This window comes from Aythya marila (genome assembly GCF_965140915.1).
Source record: "Aythya marila genome assembly, chromosome: 10".
Classification (NCBI taxonomy): domain Eukaryota; kingdom Metazoa; phylum Chordata; class Aves; order Anseriformes; family Anatidae; genus Aythya; species Aythya marila.
Genome location: NC_139051.1, coordinates 12,440,546 through 12,457,375, shown reverse-complemented (window position 1 = coordinate 12,457,375; position 16,830 = coordinate 12,440,546). Strand labels below are relative to the sequence as shown.

Below are 16,830 nucleotides of genomic sequence, written 5' to 3'. Positions count from 1 at the left end.
GTCTGTCTTGATCACCATGCTTCATTTACTGCCTTACTGCATTACCGGTGTGTTTCCATTCTGGAGGCTTGAGGTTTCTTTTTCATTGTATTGTACTTGCGGTAGTTACATCATAAGAGTTTTTGGAAAAAAACATTTGAATGATCAATAACTCATCAGTAGAGTACTTACTTTTTAAACATTGGTTTCTTCTTGTCTTGTATGTGAAGCCCTTGTTCTCCATCTCTACCTTTGCTTTGTAATGAGAAGCCATGCCATAGACAGATCTCTTATCTTTGGCTTCTGCATATGTGTGATTGATTATTATATACTGTTGGGTTTTGAGATCTTAATCTTGTTCTGAGAAAGCTAAAATGTTAAACTAGCAAGTTAACTGATGATTTCTTTGCCTACACTTTAGGCTAATTCTAGAACTTCATGTTAAATTTCTAGGGTGATCCTTAGCGAAATACGGCAGTGTACTGAGAGAAATGCTGTACGTAGTCAAAATGAAGATGCAAGAAGGGAGTGCTAAAAGCAAGTCTTGTAGAAGAGACCAAAACAGAAGCACATCGGTTGTTTGTTTTACCCTAGTCTTGTACTGTAATTAAATTGAGGTAATTAAATCACTGGAAAAGCGTGCTTCTCTCTTTCAAGATTTTCAGTGCATCTCTGACCCGGTCCTTTGTCTTTTCTGAGATCCTTCAGAAGTGTCTCATCCTATACTGGAATTCCATATGGCTTGGAAACACACACATGCACACTAAGTAAGGAGTTATCTTCAGCCTACCTGCTGGAAATAGTGTGTTAGCATAATACCTGTTTATCAGAGTGATTTTTTTTCCTTTGGTTTTATTTCATTGAAGAAAAGTCTCCTACATTTCATAGTAAAGCTCATATGTAAATCTGGCCTTCTGGAGCATCGCAATTCTGTAACTTAGAATCATAGAATCATAGAATATCCTGAGTTGGAAGGGACCCTTAAGGATCATCAAGTCCAACTCTTGACACCGCACAGGTCTACCCAAAAGTTCAGACCATGTGCCTAAGTTCACAGTCCAATCTCTTCTTAAATTCAGACAGGCTCGGTGCAGTGACCACTTCCCTGGGGAGCCTGTTCCAGTGTGCAACCACCCTCTCTGTGAAGAACCCCCTCCTGACGTCCAGCCTAAATTTCCCCTGCCTCAGCTTAACCCCGTTCCCGCGGGTCCTGTCACTGGTGTTAATGGAGAAAAGGTCTCCTGCCTCTCGACACCCCCTTACGAGGAAGTTGTAGACTGTGATGAGGTCTCCCCTCAGCCTCCTCTTCTCCAGGCTGAACAGGCCCAGTGACCTCAGCCGTTCCTCGTACGTCTTCCCCTCCAGGCCTTTCACCATCTTCGTAGCCCTCCTCTGGACACTCTCCAACAGTTTCACGTCCTTTTTATACTGTGGTGCCCAGAACTGCACACAGTACTCGAGGTGAGGCCGCACCAGCGCAGAGTAGAGCGGGACAATCACCTCCCTTGACCTACTAGCGATGCCGTGCTTGATGCACCCCAGGATACGATTGGCCCTCCTGGCTGCCAGGGCACACTGCTGGCTCATATTCAACTTGCTGTCTACCACGACCCCCAGATCCCTCTCTTCTAGGCTGCTCTCCAGCGTCTCATCGCCCAGTCTGTACATGCAGCCAGGGTTTCCCCGTCCCAGGTGCAGGACCCGGCACTTGCTCTTATTGAACTTCATGCGGTTGGTGATCGCCCAGCTCTCCAACCTGTCCAGATCCCTCTGCAAGGCCTTTACGCCCTCATTTGAGTCCACAACTCCTCCAAGTTTGGTGTCATCAGCAAACTTGCTCAAAATACCCTCTATTCCTACATCCAGATCGTTTATAAAAATATTGAAAAGTACCGGCCCTAAAATGGAGCCTTGAGGGACCCCACTGGTGACCGCCCGCCAGCCTGACGCAGCCCCATTTACCATAACCCTTTGGGCCCTGCCCGTTAGCCAATTGCTCACCCATCGTATGATGTTTTTATTTAGCTGTATGGTGGACATTTTGTCCAGTAGGATCCTATGGGAAACCGTGTCAAAAGCCTTGCTGAAGTCCAAAAAAATCACATCAGCTGGTTTCCCTTGGTCCACCATACGGGTGATCTTATCATAAAAGGAAATCAGGTTAGTTAGGCAGGACCTACCCTTCACAAACCCATGCTGGCTGGGACCAATGACCGCTTTGTCCCCCAGGTGCGCCTCAATAAGTCCAAGAACCAACTTCTCCATGATTTTACCAGGCACTGACGTGAGACTGACAGGCCTGTAATTGCTAGGGTCTTCTTTCTGACCCTTCTTGAAAATCGGCACAACATTTGCCAGCTTCCAGTCTACCGGGACCTCTCCAAATTCCCAGGATCGTTGAAAAATAATTGATAGAGGTTCCGCGATGACATCCGCCAGCTCTTTCAGCACCCGGGGATGAATCCCATCCGGACCCATGGACTTGTAGGGATCCAGGTGGAGTAGCAAATCCCGCACACGTTCAGGGTCAGTTGGGAGTTTGTCATCCCCACCGTCCCGGTCCTCCAGCTCAGGGCACCCTGGGTCCCGAAGCCCATCATCGGCATTGAAGACAGAGGCAAAGAAGGCGTTAAGCGTCTCTGCTTTGCCTGCGTCATCGTCTGTGAGGAGACCTTCCCTATCAAGGAGCGGCCCTATGTATTCTTTAGTTCTCCTTTTTCCATTTACATATCTAAAAAAACCCTTTTTATTTTCACTCACAGACACAGCCAGCTTCAACTCTAGCTGTGCTTTGGCCACTCGAACTTTCTCCCTACAAACACGAACAGCATCCCTGTATTCTTTCCATGACGCCTGGCCCTCCTTCCAGTAGCGAAACACTCTCTGTTTCCGCCTAATCTCCATTAGAACATTCCCGGTTAGCCACGCCGGCCTCCTGCCCCGCCTGCCTGACTTGCGATATTTTGGAATTGCCTTATCTTGTGCTTCTAGGAGGCATCGCTTAAAGAGTGACCAGCACTGGTGGACATCGAGGCCTTCAAGAGCAGTTTCCCAGGGGACCTTACTGACTAGTTCCCTGAGCAGCCTGAAGTCCGCTTTCCCCATATCTAGGGATGAGGTTTTGGTGGCACTTTTCCTTCTGTCACCATAAATTTTGAACTCAACCACTTCATGGTCGCTATGACCGAGGCGGCCACCAATCACCACATCTCCCACCAGACCCTCTCTGTTTTCTAGCAACAGGTCTAGGAGGGCACCTTTCCTAGTTGGCTCCGTTAGCACCTGCACCAAGAAGTTATCATCTAGGTGCTTCATGAACCTCCTGGACTTGCTCGTGTCAGCCGTGTGGCACTCCCAGTTAACGTCCGGCAAGTTGAAGTCCCCCATAAGGACAAGGGGAGTTAATCTCGAGGCCTCTCTTAGTTCTGTAAAGAATAATTTATCGGCGCTGTCATCCTGGCCAGGCGGTCTGTAATAGACTCCCACAACGACATCCCCTTTATTCGTTCGTCCCTTGATCCTTACCCAGAGGCTCTCAACTTTGCCATCGCCGACCTGAAGTTCCACACAGTCCAGCCCCTGCTTCACATACATCGCCACCCCACCACCTCGCCTACCCTGCCTGTCCCTCCTGAAGAGCCTGTAACCATCTATCGCAACACCCCAGTCACAGGACTCATCCCACCAGGTTTCGCTTATGCCGATGATGTCGTAGTTGCGGGACTGGGCCAGGACTTCTAGCTCATCTATTTTATTCCTCATACTGCGTGCGTTTGTGTAAAAGCATTTCAGGTGCGTCTCCTTCCACTCAGCACCTTGTGGATCTGACCAAAGGACCCCACTGGCACACAGCCCCTCTGATTCTAGCGTACCATCCCTTAGGTCTTCACCGGCACGCCTGGTTTTAGCCCCTTCCCCCTTCGACTCTAGTTTAAAGCCTAGTCTATCAGCCCTGCCAACTCCTGACCTAAGATCCTTACCCCCCTCCGAGAGAGGCGCATCCCATCCGGTGCCATCAGGCCCGGTGTAGCGTAGACCTTCCCATGATCAAAGAAACCGAAATTCTGCCGGTCACACCAGTCTCGAAGCCACGAGTTTATGCGAACAGTACGTCTTTCAGCTTCGATCCCCCCTATCGGAAGGACAGAGGCAAACACCACCTGCGCCCCTGATCCTCTAAGTAGTCGCCCCAAATCCCTAAAGTCTCTTTTGATCGCCTTCGGACTTCTCGTTGCTACTTCATCGCTACCAGCCTGAAAGACCAGTAGCGGGTAGTAGTCAGTGGGCCGTACCAGGCGCCTGACTTTCTTGGCAAAGTCTCTCACCCGAGCCCCAGGGAGGCAACAGACTTCTCTGCGGGTTGGGTCCGGTCGGCATATCGGTCCCTCCGTCCCTTTCAGGAGGGAGCCCCCCATAACTATAGCCCTTCTTTCTTTTTTGAAGGATGATGTGGCAATGCGACGTGTAGGTCGCCTTGTCTTAGGCGCCCCCTCCAACTGGGATGGGTGTTTGTCTACTTTGTCATTTAGATTGTCTTGCTCTAGTCCTTCATATCGATTATTTAAGGGTAGATGAGAAGGTGAGGTGGGCAGAGAGAGGGCTCGCCTACCACCCCGAATAGGCACCTGCCTCCATTCCCCCCCTTGATCTAGGTCTCCTCCCGCTGCCTGGCCGGAGGAGGGAACCTCCGTCTTCTGCGTAACAGGAGACGCCTGTGCCGTGGCAGTCTCGTGAGCCTGCCTCAGAGAGGGTAGAGCGCACCTCCACCAGTCAATTTCCCTCTCTGATTCCCTGATGCTCCTGAGCCTGTTCACCTCCTCCCGGAGCTCCGCTACCTGGCTGAGCAGTTCTTCAACCTGGGCACACCTCCCACAGGCATACCCACCACTGCTGTCGGAGACCGACAGAAGGCTGGGGCACACTCTGCAGCCCAGGACCTGGACGGCTGCGTGTTTCCCCGAGCCCTCCGTCTGAGTAGCCACACTGGCGACCGTGGCTGGAGATGCCTCACGAGATGCGGAGGCCACGGTTTTCTGCCTGGTCGATACCATGGTCAGGTTCTACGCAAGCAGGTTACAAGCACCGAAGGGAGAGGCAGCTGCAACAGAGCGACGATGGGCCCCCCGCTCGCCCTGCCCGCGCAAACTGCCACGCCCTGTTTGCCCGTCCTGTTCGCCGCGCTCCTGGTCAGCTAGAATTCATATGCTGTGCATAAATTTCATGTATTGTCATAGTCCTGAACTGTCTCAGGAAGATTTTTTCTCTTTCAGTACTTAGAAAATACTAGGACTTCTTTTTTTTTTTTTTACAGGGGGAAAATGCATAGTGCTATCTGCATGAAAGTAAAATGTGTTCTGTGATTTAGCAAGTTGCTGGTACTCTTTTGAGTCATTGACCTAGAAAGCAATGGAATTTAAATGGAGTCAGATTTTTTTTTATCCAACGCAGGTCAAAGCAGAGGAGGTACTTTTTTCACTTTGCAGAACTGAACAGTAACTTGAAATATGAGCAATGCTACAGAATTTCTCGTAAAGTGTTGTGGAAACAAAAATCTAACTTTTTGGAACTTAATGCCATTTCTGAATAATATGGGCTGTCCTGGAGAAGTTTGAGTGTACAGATGAACTGCAAATTTTACTTTAAAATAGTTCTCCTTAAATGTGGATGCAGTGTGGTAGGATGTCCACAGTTTATTAAAGAGCTATAAATGGGAGAGGATGTAAATGAGCATAAACCCATAAATGACTAAGGAAGAAATGTGGGCTGGAATTTTTTTCTGTCTGAGGAGGTGTTAGGATACTGGAGAGCAAATTTTTTAAATAACAGCATGTTGCCTGGTCGTACCCTACATGTAATTGTCTGCACCAAGGATGCACTAATTCTTTAACAGGCCTCCAAAGCTGAGGTGCTCGGAGTGCCCATGGTCTGCCCTCTAAAGTGCAGTAATTGTTAAGGTAAGGCACGGAAGGGCTGAGCCTTTAGTTTGATCTGAAGAGAGGTGGGGATTGCAAAAGCAGGTGTAATTAGGTCAGTATGTGCTGCCCTTTTTTCTGGCACTACCAGCTTAAGCACCTCCTCGTGCAACTGGTGTCAGCTCTCAGAGCTGGTTTGCTGGGGCTAAATAAAGGCTCGAGCCAGAACAGCTGAGGAGGTGGTGGTGAAACTCAGTGATGAGCAATGGGAAAGTGAAATGTTTGGTTAGTCTTTAAGCTGGTTGCTGCTGAAGTTTGTCAGTTTGCACTGAAAATCGGGAAGAACAGATGCTGCTGCTTTCACAGAAAGGCACTGTATTACCTACCTGAGGTGTTAAGGGCATCTGGGGAATTGTACATGAACACTGAACCTAGTACATGGCACCTTTCATACTGTGTTAAATACCAATATACTGCTATAAATACCACTTAATGGATACAAGTGTCTGTTTCAGGGCTTGTGCTTGTTTTTGGTTCAGGAGGATAACTTCTAACAACCTTACAAAAGTGGTGGAGGAATTAACCTTTGAGAAAGACCATGTCAACTGGTGAAAACTAGTAGGGAAATAACATTTGGACGTGTTACAAGAAAAGAACACAAATTTCTTCACTAGCTGCAAGAAGCAGAGTAGTTTAATCCTGTTTATAAAGACTTCAAGTTGTTTAAAGAGCATCACTTTTCTAAAATTTACATAATGAAATTCAGTAACGTGCACATAAATGGACATAGATTTGATAGTATTAAATCTAATGTGTATTTCTTAGTCATTTATTTATTTTTTTTTTCCCCACTTTGAGTTTTGTGACTCCATTGGTACTTTCTAAGTTTGGTGTTGCTGATGCTTTGTTGCACTCCCTTTCCTGCGGTATCTCTCGTATTTCTCTGTGCTATATTGTCTGTTGGTTCTGCAGAAATCTGTTTACAATGGGCAGTGATGAATCAAAAATTTTGAAGAGTAAGAGGCAGGTATTATGTATAGGAAAGAAAAGGGTGGGGAAAAGCAAATAACATGTTTGTTTCTCCTTGCCTGTGACTCACTTTTTCATAACAGAAGGATTTTCAAGTGGAGCAGAGCACTAATTGAGAACAAACAGGATGTAAAAATAATTACCTCTGCATGGAACCATGAGAGGGTTGAATACTTTCAGATTAGTAAATTAATGAGCTAATTAATTTGATTGACTTTAAACTGTTATAAAAGCTCTATGACTTATGTTTATGTTAATATTTAATAATATATACAGACTACTATTTAAAGTGGGTGGATCTGTTTGTTAATACAATGAATGCAGGCGATATTTCTTGATCTGTCCATAATTAATGTTTACCTTCACCTTTACGAGCATATGACTAATTGATTTTTCTTCTTTAAGACCAAAGGCGTATCTCTTAGAAAAAAGTCTTTCATGTGTTGCTTTTCATGTTGCCATCTAGCTGAGCTTTCCAGTTTTGACATTCACCTTACCTGCTGTATTGAGTCCTAGCTTCTGGAAGCGATGGCATTGAAGCTCTCAGGTTAGGGACGCTACTTTATGCCACTCAGGACAAGCACGTGTGTCATGTGCTTGCTATTTGCAAGATGAGATTTGAAGAGTAGCAGAGCTAGTCTCTCCGTTTCAAGACCACATTTTCCTTCAATATTTTTGGGGTGCTATATTTATTACTTTTATTTTTTTTTTGTTTTGAGGAATATGATAATAGAGACAAATAAAAGCTTTTTTTTTTTTTTTTCCCCTCACAGAGTTCTAAAAATAAATATATAATAAAACAATGTGAATATCCTAATTTCTGAAGGCAACACTTGTCCCCCAGCCTTATACTTGTTTTGGGACATGATGAGATTCCTTACAAGTGCAGGCAGTCAGGGACTTCTAGTATCCCATAAGGATCCTTTAACAACTGGCGTTGTCTTTAACTCCTGAATATGGCTCAGATAGCAGAGCTCCACCTGGCTGCTTAATAACATTCCAGTCCCCTCTTTCATGCTGTCTGCTGAACAGGTCTTAGCCAGTGGCACCGGTCCTCTGCCAGGTGACTCACCTGCTCGGTAACCTCTCCTCAGATGCAGCAGTTCCTCTGACTAGAAGTCTTGTGTCATAATCCATTTCAGATTCAGTAAGTGGCTATTAAAATTGAATTAATTCTACAAATGGATATTTGCAAAGGTACTTGATGATGCAGCAATCTTAAGATTAACATAATAGCGTGAACTAGTTTCCCTGAGAAGTGAAGGCATCCTCATTTTGTTTTCCTTAGTTTCACTGAAGTGTTATTACAGTTCCTGAATCCTGTCGTCTTCCAAATCTTTTCTTTTCACCCTCAATGCTAGTCTTCCCTCCAGCACTTTTGTGTAATGGAATGTTGCCATCATAAACTGTATGCAGTTAGAATTGTTGTGAGCTAACATAAATTCTTACATAAAAAGTGTTGCTAACAACATCTGATTCTTTCCATGCAGGCAGTAGGTTAAGTGTAGTTCATTGCAATTATTTGCATAATATATGTGCTGGAATTCAATTGTATGTTAAACTAATAAAAATCAAATAAAAATAATTGTTGATAATGTAAAACTGTTACATCCTGAGGAGAATATTTTGATTTTAATCCATTAGTTCTCTTCTACATTGGGTATCAAGCTATATTTTAAAGCAAATAAAATTTTACTGGAGCTCCAGTTTCATCATACTTGTTTTGTTTTTTGTTTTTTTTCCTGTATAACTTAACTACTCTTTTTGTTTCTTTTTACAGTTCTATCTTCAAGACACTAAAAGTAGTAATGGTACCTTTATTAATAGTCAGAGACTGAGTAGAGGATCTGAGGAGAGCCCACCATGTGAGATTATGTCAGGTGACATCATCCAGTTTGGTGTAGATGTGACGGAGAACACGCGGAAAGGTAAGGGTATGGATCTTCTTTTTTTTTTTTTTTTCCCCAACTATATTTATTGGAATATCTTGCTGCAGTGTAAACTTGAAGAATAAATGGTATTCCTGTTGTAAGAAAGGAAACAGGTTTTTTTGTGTGTTTGTTTGTTTTTGGTTCCATTCCCTCTTTTGTGCTGGCAGTGAGTCTTGTGGCTGCAGGGTAAACTAGATCAAGAAACTGATTTGCTGAAAAAACTGGCTCTGTCCCCCTCCTCCACCCTGACAACTAGATTTTCAACTGACTTGCTTCCCTAAACCACATGCTTGGGTGGCTGTATGAGTGCTGGTGTGTTTTTGAATGGGTAATGCAGATCCAGAAAAGGAGGATAGGTCACTAGGACTGTGCTTGCCTGTTGTCTCACTTCAATTGACTTAGAGCAATTTTAAAACTTCAGTGTGAGCATGTGTGCGTGGGGCTGTATGCATAGTTCTTTTGGGTTTGGTTTTGTCACTACCTTTCTTTCAAGCATATGAACCCTAAAGTTTCAGCTGATAATGCGGCGGAAGTATGAAACTGAGTTTATTGATAAAGTGCTAAACAGGTACTAAACACAGTAATTTTATTCTTGTCGAGGTATCTAGGTACTTTTTTTCTATGACTGGTACTACTTCTGGTTCCTGCAGTTACTTAAAAATGAGGATAGAAAAAAATTGCTAGCTGAAAAATGAAGTGATGGGGTTTTGTTTGGTTTGGTTTTGTTCCTGTCCCTCTCCCAGTATTCACATTCAGGAGATCTCATATTATGATAAAAGCTACATGTCTTCATAAATCGATTAAAAATGCAGCCTCAGTCTCTATTCTTTTGCATTCATGTACCGTGTCTCAGGAGCCATTTCTGTTTTTAAAGGCTGGTCTGTGTTTGAATTATTAGATAGTAATCAATAGATGGTAATAAATATCATCAAGACTTTTAAGATACATAATGGGTCTGCTACTTTCATGGACATCAGTATTCTGGCCGTGTGTGGAAGGATCCTAATCCAGTAACTGATTTATCAATAAAACAGCAGAACTGTCATCGCTGCATTTCTACTTCACTACTTTATTGAACAAGACCTTCATAGGTCTTATCCATGCTTATCATTAAAGGAAAGTATATTCGGAAAGGATGAACTGAAAGAATAATGTTAAATATTTTTTTTGCTGATGGTAAAATTTTTATTTAAAGCACACAGAAACACACACACACAACAACAAAAAACATTGTACAGCAGTAGATTTTTTGAAGAGCCTTAAGTGAACAAAGCAACTATTAAAGTTGTAAGTAAAGGTCATTAAAATGTTTGTTTACTCACAAATTATGTTATTGAAAATTTAACTCCTGGGTGTTTAGTTGGTATCATCTAGGAGTTACTTAAAATGTTACTTCATGTGACACAACTACAAATATTTACAAACACTAGTAGTATTCAGTGTATCAATAGGTCAAAGGAATACTTTGCATCTCCAATGAACCTGGGACTGTCTATTTGATATGGTACTGTCCCCACTAAAAGGAACCAAATTTGTACGTGTCTATTCAGACCTAAATCAATATTTATTTTATTTTAAGATTTAGTTGGAAGAAGAAAATAGTTTCTTTGTTTTTTTATCAGCAATTATTTGCAATTCATTTACATGAAAGTTTGTGGAAGTTTCACTGTAAGCAGTCACCTGAATGACAGCAGCAGTTCTTTCCAATGGCTTTGTGTTAGTTTTACAGGACACGATCCCTGTGACCAAGCTTCTGTGTCATGAGCAATCCGGTTTTGCTGCCTTCCCTTTGCTTTGAACATAGGAACTGTACTCCAGAACTGCTCATGAATGTGCTGAGCTGGCTAATGAGGAAGGTGTACAAGTTTGCTGTCTTGCTCTCCGTGCCTCCTCAAGCAATGAATGAAAATTGTATCATGCAGGGGCATGAAACAGCTGCATCACAGCTAACGTGGTTACACATGAATGCAATTGGAATGCACATAAAAGTTTATTTTTCCACCAATTCATTGCAGTAATCTCAGATGTTACTGTTAACCTAACCTAGTAACAAAACACAGACATGAAAGGAGTTTTTAAATTAGTGGTTCCCTTTAAAACCATTTTGCATTCTGATATAACACTTTACTTGCATAAGGCATCACAGCATTTAGCTGTATGCAATTATAAGGTTATGACTGGGTAGGCAGTGTGTATTTGGCTAGGTAAATTTTGAATTGCGTAAATATTGCTAGAATATATTTATTTTTATTTTATTGTTCAGCCTGTGTTTTAGTAAGTCATTTCCTTGCAAATATGACCTTGGTTTGGATCGTTAAAATAGTGGCACGTTCAGTGACTTTTTTTTCGGGCTGTCTTATGTAAGCACTGGTTCTTCCAAGTTCTGTTGCCGAGCTGAAGTCATTAACAGGCCTGAGAGAAATGTTTCCAGCCCTCCTGCTTCCTTATTCGTCTGCTCGTTGTTATTACGAGCGAGCACCCAGGCCTGCTCATTTCCCTATCCTTATTGCCGTGTTTATCTATTAATCACCCTACTGTGCTTTTCTCCCTGTGTTGGTGTGCTTTGCTTTATTTTCTTTTAGCAGTTCCTAAGTGTCCCGCTCCTTACCAGGACACTCTAAGAGTTAACAGTACCGACTTGGAAGGGAGTGAGGCTTTCCAGCCCCGTCAGTAATACCTGATGAGTCCGTTCAAATACAGTTTGTGCACTTTTTTTCTGGTCAGGTTTGGACCTTTCATCCCTCTTTTCCCTGGCATGGAGTTTGTAAAAGCCTGTGCAGGTGGGGCACCCGCTGGGTGCCATGTCCCAGCTGCATGGAACTGGCCAGGTGAAGTACCAGAGGCAGCCTCTTAACACTTCTGGTGTCCCTGCCCTGACTGCTCTTTTCCCAGTAACACATGAAAAACAAGAAAAGAGCATCATTTCCCAGTAGTTTATCCATGAAGCAAAAGTTTTGAGACAAAACAAAACCAAAACCTAAGATAAGAACCCCTTTTTATGCTGCTTTGCAGTCGGCTCCGTCAGGTTTCCTGCAGGCAGAGAGTTTTCCCTTCTTTGCCCTTGGTCTCGCCGGCGCTCCCAGGCCCCGCTTCCCCCGGGGCCGTCAGCGCCGAGCCGCGGGCGGGCATCGCCCTCTGCTGCCTCCTCGCAGCCGCCGCGGCTCCGCGGCCGGGCCGGGTCGTGTCAGCGGGAACCGAGCCGGGAACCGAGCCGGGAACCGAGCCCGGAACCGAGCCGAGCCGGGCCAAGAACCGGGCCGGGCCGCAGGCCCCGCCGAGACCTCTTCACACCGCGTCCCTCAGCCCGGGAGGTGAGTGCAGGTTAGCGGGAAGCCGTACGGGGCTGAGGGACCTGCTGTGGCTGGAGGGGCATTTCCCTGCCCTTTGGGCAACCACAGGTCTCTTTTTTTTAATTTATTATTGTTTATTCTGAAGGAAATAATAGATATTCTGAAGGAAATAATAGAGACAGGAGGGAAAGCAATTCCTACTAGCCTCTCCAGCTGCCACTATAACGCTTAATGTGTTGCTTTACCTTTCCCTTAGGCTGTCTGATTTTTCTTCTGTTTACCCTTTAGCTGTCGGTTCATTATAGAGTAAGATTTTATTTTATTTCTTGTTTTATAAACCAAACAAAATGCTCCGTGCCTTTTCACTGTCACTATTTCAGTCACTATTAAGACCCATATTTATTTATTTAACACCACAAAAGCTTTAGATTTTTAGTATGTTTTTTCAGTGTGAGCATTAAGGAAAAAACTTGAGAATTACATAATCTCACTGTGTGCTTACCTGATACATGGTGCAGTGGTAAGGCTGCCTGTTACCTTTGATTTCACATACCCTCGTATTTTCTTCCTGAAATCAGTAGTTTCCTTATGGTGCCTTAAAGGAAAGGAGCCTTCCATGTGAAAGCAGTGTGAGTACAACAAGCTACAGCTAATACAGCTAATATTCCTAATGTACCTTTGTTTATTCTTATACTGTTTTCTCAAGAACAGATTTGTAAATTCTGTAGAAAAAAGGCCCCCAAACCCATGGATTAATCTGTTCCAAGAAAAAGGTCCTGTCCTTTGCTGGCATGTAAATTTAATGTTTCAACTTAAAGGCAAAGCAACTTAAGGTGCTGTAGTCAAAAGGATATTTCTCCAAAGTATTTAGCTTTTAGTACTGAATGCAGGTTAAGGAAGAACTCTTTAGGTGGATCATCTCCTGTATTTTTAGATTCTATTCAGGTAGCTTCCTCAAAGACCTGTCTCTTTTCCCTGGAGTACTTCCGTTGTCCTAAAACACCCATTGTCCTTTTTTTTTTTTTTTCAAAGCCCGTTTAACTGTTTTGCTGATATTAATAACTATGAAAGTAGAGCAGCTGTGTCTTATATGTTGGTGGGTTCTTTAGGTGTAGCGATAGAAGACCATATAGTTACTTGGATCCAGCTTGCTGGGGTGGTTAGCAAATAACTTCTATCCTCCTTTCTGTGAGATTGAGAAGATTTACTTCCCAAATCATAGAACTACACAAGGAAAAAAAAAAAAGCTGTGATTTGACTGTTTGCATTCTTATCGAAAATGATACCAGTGTAATTTTTGGGAAACGAGGAGAGAGATTGATCTTGATGTTTGAAGAATATTTGAAGAATCTTGAGTATCCTGAATATTCGGAGAGTCAAATACTCTATTTCCTTCTCTTATTCTTCAGGATCTTTCGTCAGTTCAAAAGATCCTGAATTCAGTCCTGGAGAAGCAAACTTTCTGAATCTTTCTGAAATGAAAAGTCTCTTGACTAGGGCTGTGTATTTCAGATACATACTACAAGCATACAACAGTAGATATATATTGTCCTGAATGCTGCTGGTGCTCATAGTGCCCAAGAGGATGTTCCTGTACTCTCTGTTGTGCTCCCTTTTTGATCTCTGTGTTTTTAAATAGCGATTACTTGGCAAGTTCCAAATGCCAAATGAGTGTCAGGTGACATAAATTGTTCATGTTACCTCTGAAGTCTCTAGATACAGGAATTGTGTCAAAAAGCTATCTCATTATTATGTTTATACTTCTATATTCCTGTTAACTAACACGGGTAAGATGCATTCTTTTTTACCCTTGTTTTATGAACCAAACATAACGTTTTAACTCACTGCAGTGAAGAAATCTTGCAGGCATTGCTCATTTGGAAGAATTGGAATTGGTTCTGCTTCATAGGCCAGGACCAAGTACACAGCCTAAACTGGAATTTCTAATGGTAAATTTTCCTGTTAACAGAGAACGTCTGAGAAGGCAGAGCAAAGCACCGATGCTGGAAGGCATTTTTGCCTTTTCTTGTTCACCTGCCTTGGAGTTTCTTAAGACAGTTCACTTGGTTCTACTATATCATTAAGCATTGAACTTATAATTAAATAGTAACGGATCATGATGATGTACTATTTGTTTCTTTTCAGTTACCCATGGATGTATAGTCTCCACAATCAAACTTTTTCTTCCAGATGGAATGGAAGCTCGATTGCGATCAGAGTAAGTATAAGTAACTGTGTATGGCAAAAAATAAGTTTTTGGATTTTGAAGATTTGATGGGTATTATATTTAAAATCAACATATGAACATTTTTGTGTGTTCAAGCAAAGAAAACTGAGAACGTAGTTCTTCTGCAGGCATTGTGAAAAAAGAAATTGCATTTGATTGTCAATTTTAAAAATCAAGGCAACTATGAAAGAATAACTAAGTTCTTACCAAGTTGGACTTCTCTGTTTGAATGTGATTCTTAGTATACTGAAATGGTATTAAAAACAGAATAACACAGGAAGAAAGAAACCAAATGAAGCATTCTCCTTCCCTGTTTTACAATTTGAGATTGTTATTTTTGTTAATTTAAATGCACAAAGTCTACCAAAGTGAAGCAAGTATCATCTCTGTCTGTACGTGTGTACACATAACACTGTTTATATTCTTCAGATAAGTAAGAGAATAATGTTTCCTCATGGTGTAGTTACTCAGTGTTACAATGAAGGAAAGTTTTGTCTGAGTTGGAGGGGAAGGAATCATAAAATATATTGGATGAGAGAGTATTTGCAAATTCAGATGAATACTAAGAGGCTTTTCTGTGAATATGTGCGTATATTGGAGAAAACTTCAAAGAGCAGTAGAAACAACAATAACAAAAAAGTAAACATTTGCAGTAACTGAGTGACAATTACAAATGACGTAATTTTAATCAGCTTTCATCCTCAGCAACTGTATGCCTTTGATTATTTAAATATTCCTACATCATTAGGATTCAGAGATATTTAGGGTATTTGTTTCTTGGAAGGCTAAAGTTATTATTAAAGTTATTATTATGGAAAATTTTCAGTGTAATTGCATGTGCTAAGAAATAACTAGAAATGTGTAGTATTACATTTTTTTGTGATGAAAACGTGCACGTGGAAGTGTATAGAATTATGTAAATCAGTTAATATACTCTGAATTTGTGACCAAGAGTACAATATTGTCTCTCTTTCCATAAGCATTGTTCTGTGCATGCAAATTGTTTAAAGTCTTAGTAAGTTGGGTTTAGAAACATCAAATATGTAACTACTGGATAAGAAGTGGGTAGAGTGTTTTTAGAACACACTTCAGATTTATAATTTGAAAATAGTTCTGTAAATTCAAAAATGTCACTTAGTGTAGTACGTTTTTTCATTATTGTTATAAACTCTTCATTTTTACCCCCAAGAAAAAGCTTTAGTACAAAGTAATGTGATTAAATGCACAGTAATAGTGATCTCATGGATTTTGAACTACTGTCCTGTACTTTGCATTTACTTTTTTTTCTTTTGTAGTGTTATCCATGCTCCATTACCAAGTCCTGTTGACAAGGTAATTCATTAACTTGCTGTCGAAACCCTATTAATAGGTATTACTTGCCTGGGACAAGTGATTTTCTGTCTAGCCTATAAAAAAAAATGGATTACCTTAAGCAGGTTCAAATCAAAGTTTTTAACATGCAGAACAAAATTTTGAGAAACTAAGGAAACTTAATTGTGAAGTCAGCAGCCTGAAGAGTTCATAGACTTTGCATTTAAGGTTTCAAAACAGTGTATGTATTGTGAATCTGGGGTGGGAGGGCAGAAATTCTGAAGAGGGGACTGTAGGTGTAACTGTGTGGAAAAACAGTTTCAGAATGATGTCAGTGTAGAGAGCCTGCAAGTAAAGCAACAGCAACAATGCACCACATCACCTCCTTAGCCCTAAATCCAGAATAATTTCTGGGGCTGGAGAAAGTACAGAGTTAAAGTAAGACTTGGCAAAAAGCAGGCTTTCTAAAGCCATGCTGAGATGGTGGCACTGAACAGTGAAACTTTATTTATTTGGATGTCTATAAAAATCGATTAAGGTGATGGTGCTAATATGCAGCAAGAACAATTATGCTTAAAGATAATACAGGTATTCACCAAATCTGAAACACATACTTCTATGGTGAATAAAGATGATGAAGTTAGGTCAACTAAAAATGTATGATGAAGTCTGAATGGGGAGGATGAGACGCATTGAATTTGAACATGAAACTAGTTTCTCATTTCTGGAATGCCCCTGATTTGTATTTAGAGATTAAGCTTTTTGGGGCTTTGGTGATTGAAAAACTTGTAAAGGTGGTAGCATAGTGGGGTCTCAGTCCAGAGTTGTGAAGTTCTGTGTTAAAGCAAAGAAAAATAATAGTAGAACAATAAAGAAATGAAAACACTATTATTTATATAGTGTGAAGTTTATCTTCACGACTAGATTTAAATTACGAACTTTGCATTATTTGTGTCTAGTGAAAAATCCAAAAACATTTTGATTCATAAATTCTCTTATTCCTCAGGTTGCTGCTAACACTCCCAGTATGTATTCTCAGGAATTGTTTCAGCTTTCACAGTATCTACAGGTAACGTTTTTCATCACAGTATTAGTTTGGCTAAATATTTAATCTCTCTTCAAAAAAACCCAAATCCTGTGGTCCATATATC

General features: G+C 41.8%; 1 protein-coding gene across 23 annotated transcripts in view; it reads left to right on the top strand.

The window, feature by feature from the left end:
• SLMAP (sarcolemma associated protein) overlaps positions 1-16,830 on the top strand; it is an 88,735-nt gene that overhangs the window by 30,537 nt on the left and 41,368 nt on the right. For all 23 annotated transcript variants that reach the window (XM_082768192.1, XM_082768194.1, XM_082768185.1 and 20 more), the window contains exons 3-6: positions 8,701-8,848; positions 14,287-14,359; positions 15,664-15,700; positions 16,686-16,748. In XM_082768192.1, the coding sequence (XP_082624318.1) occupies positions 8,701-8,848; positions 14,287-14,359; positions 15,664-15,700; positions 16,686-16,748 (321 nt within the window). The remainder of the gene's footprint in view (positions 1-8,700; positions 8,849-14,286; positions 14,360-15,663; positions 15,701-16,685; positions 16,749-16,830) is intronic.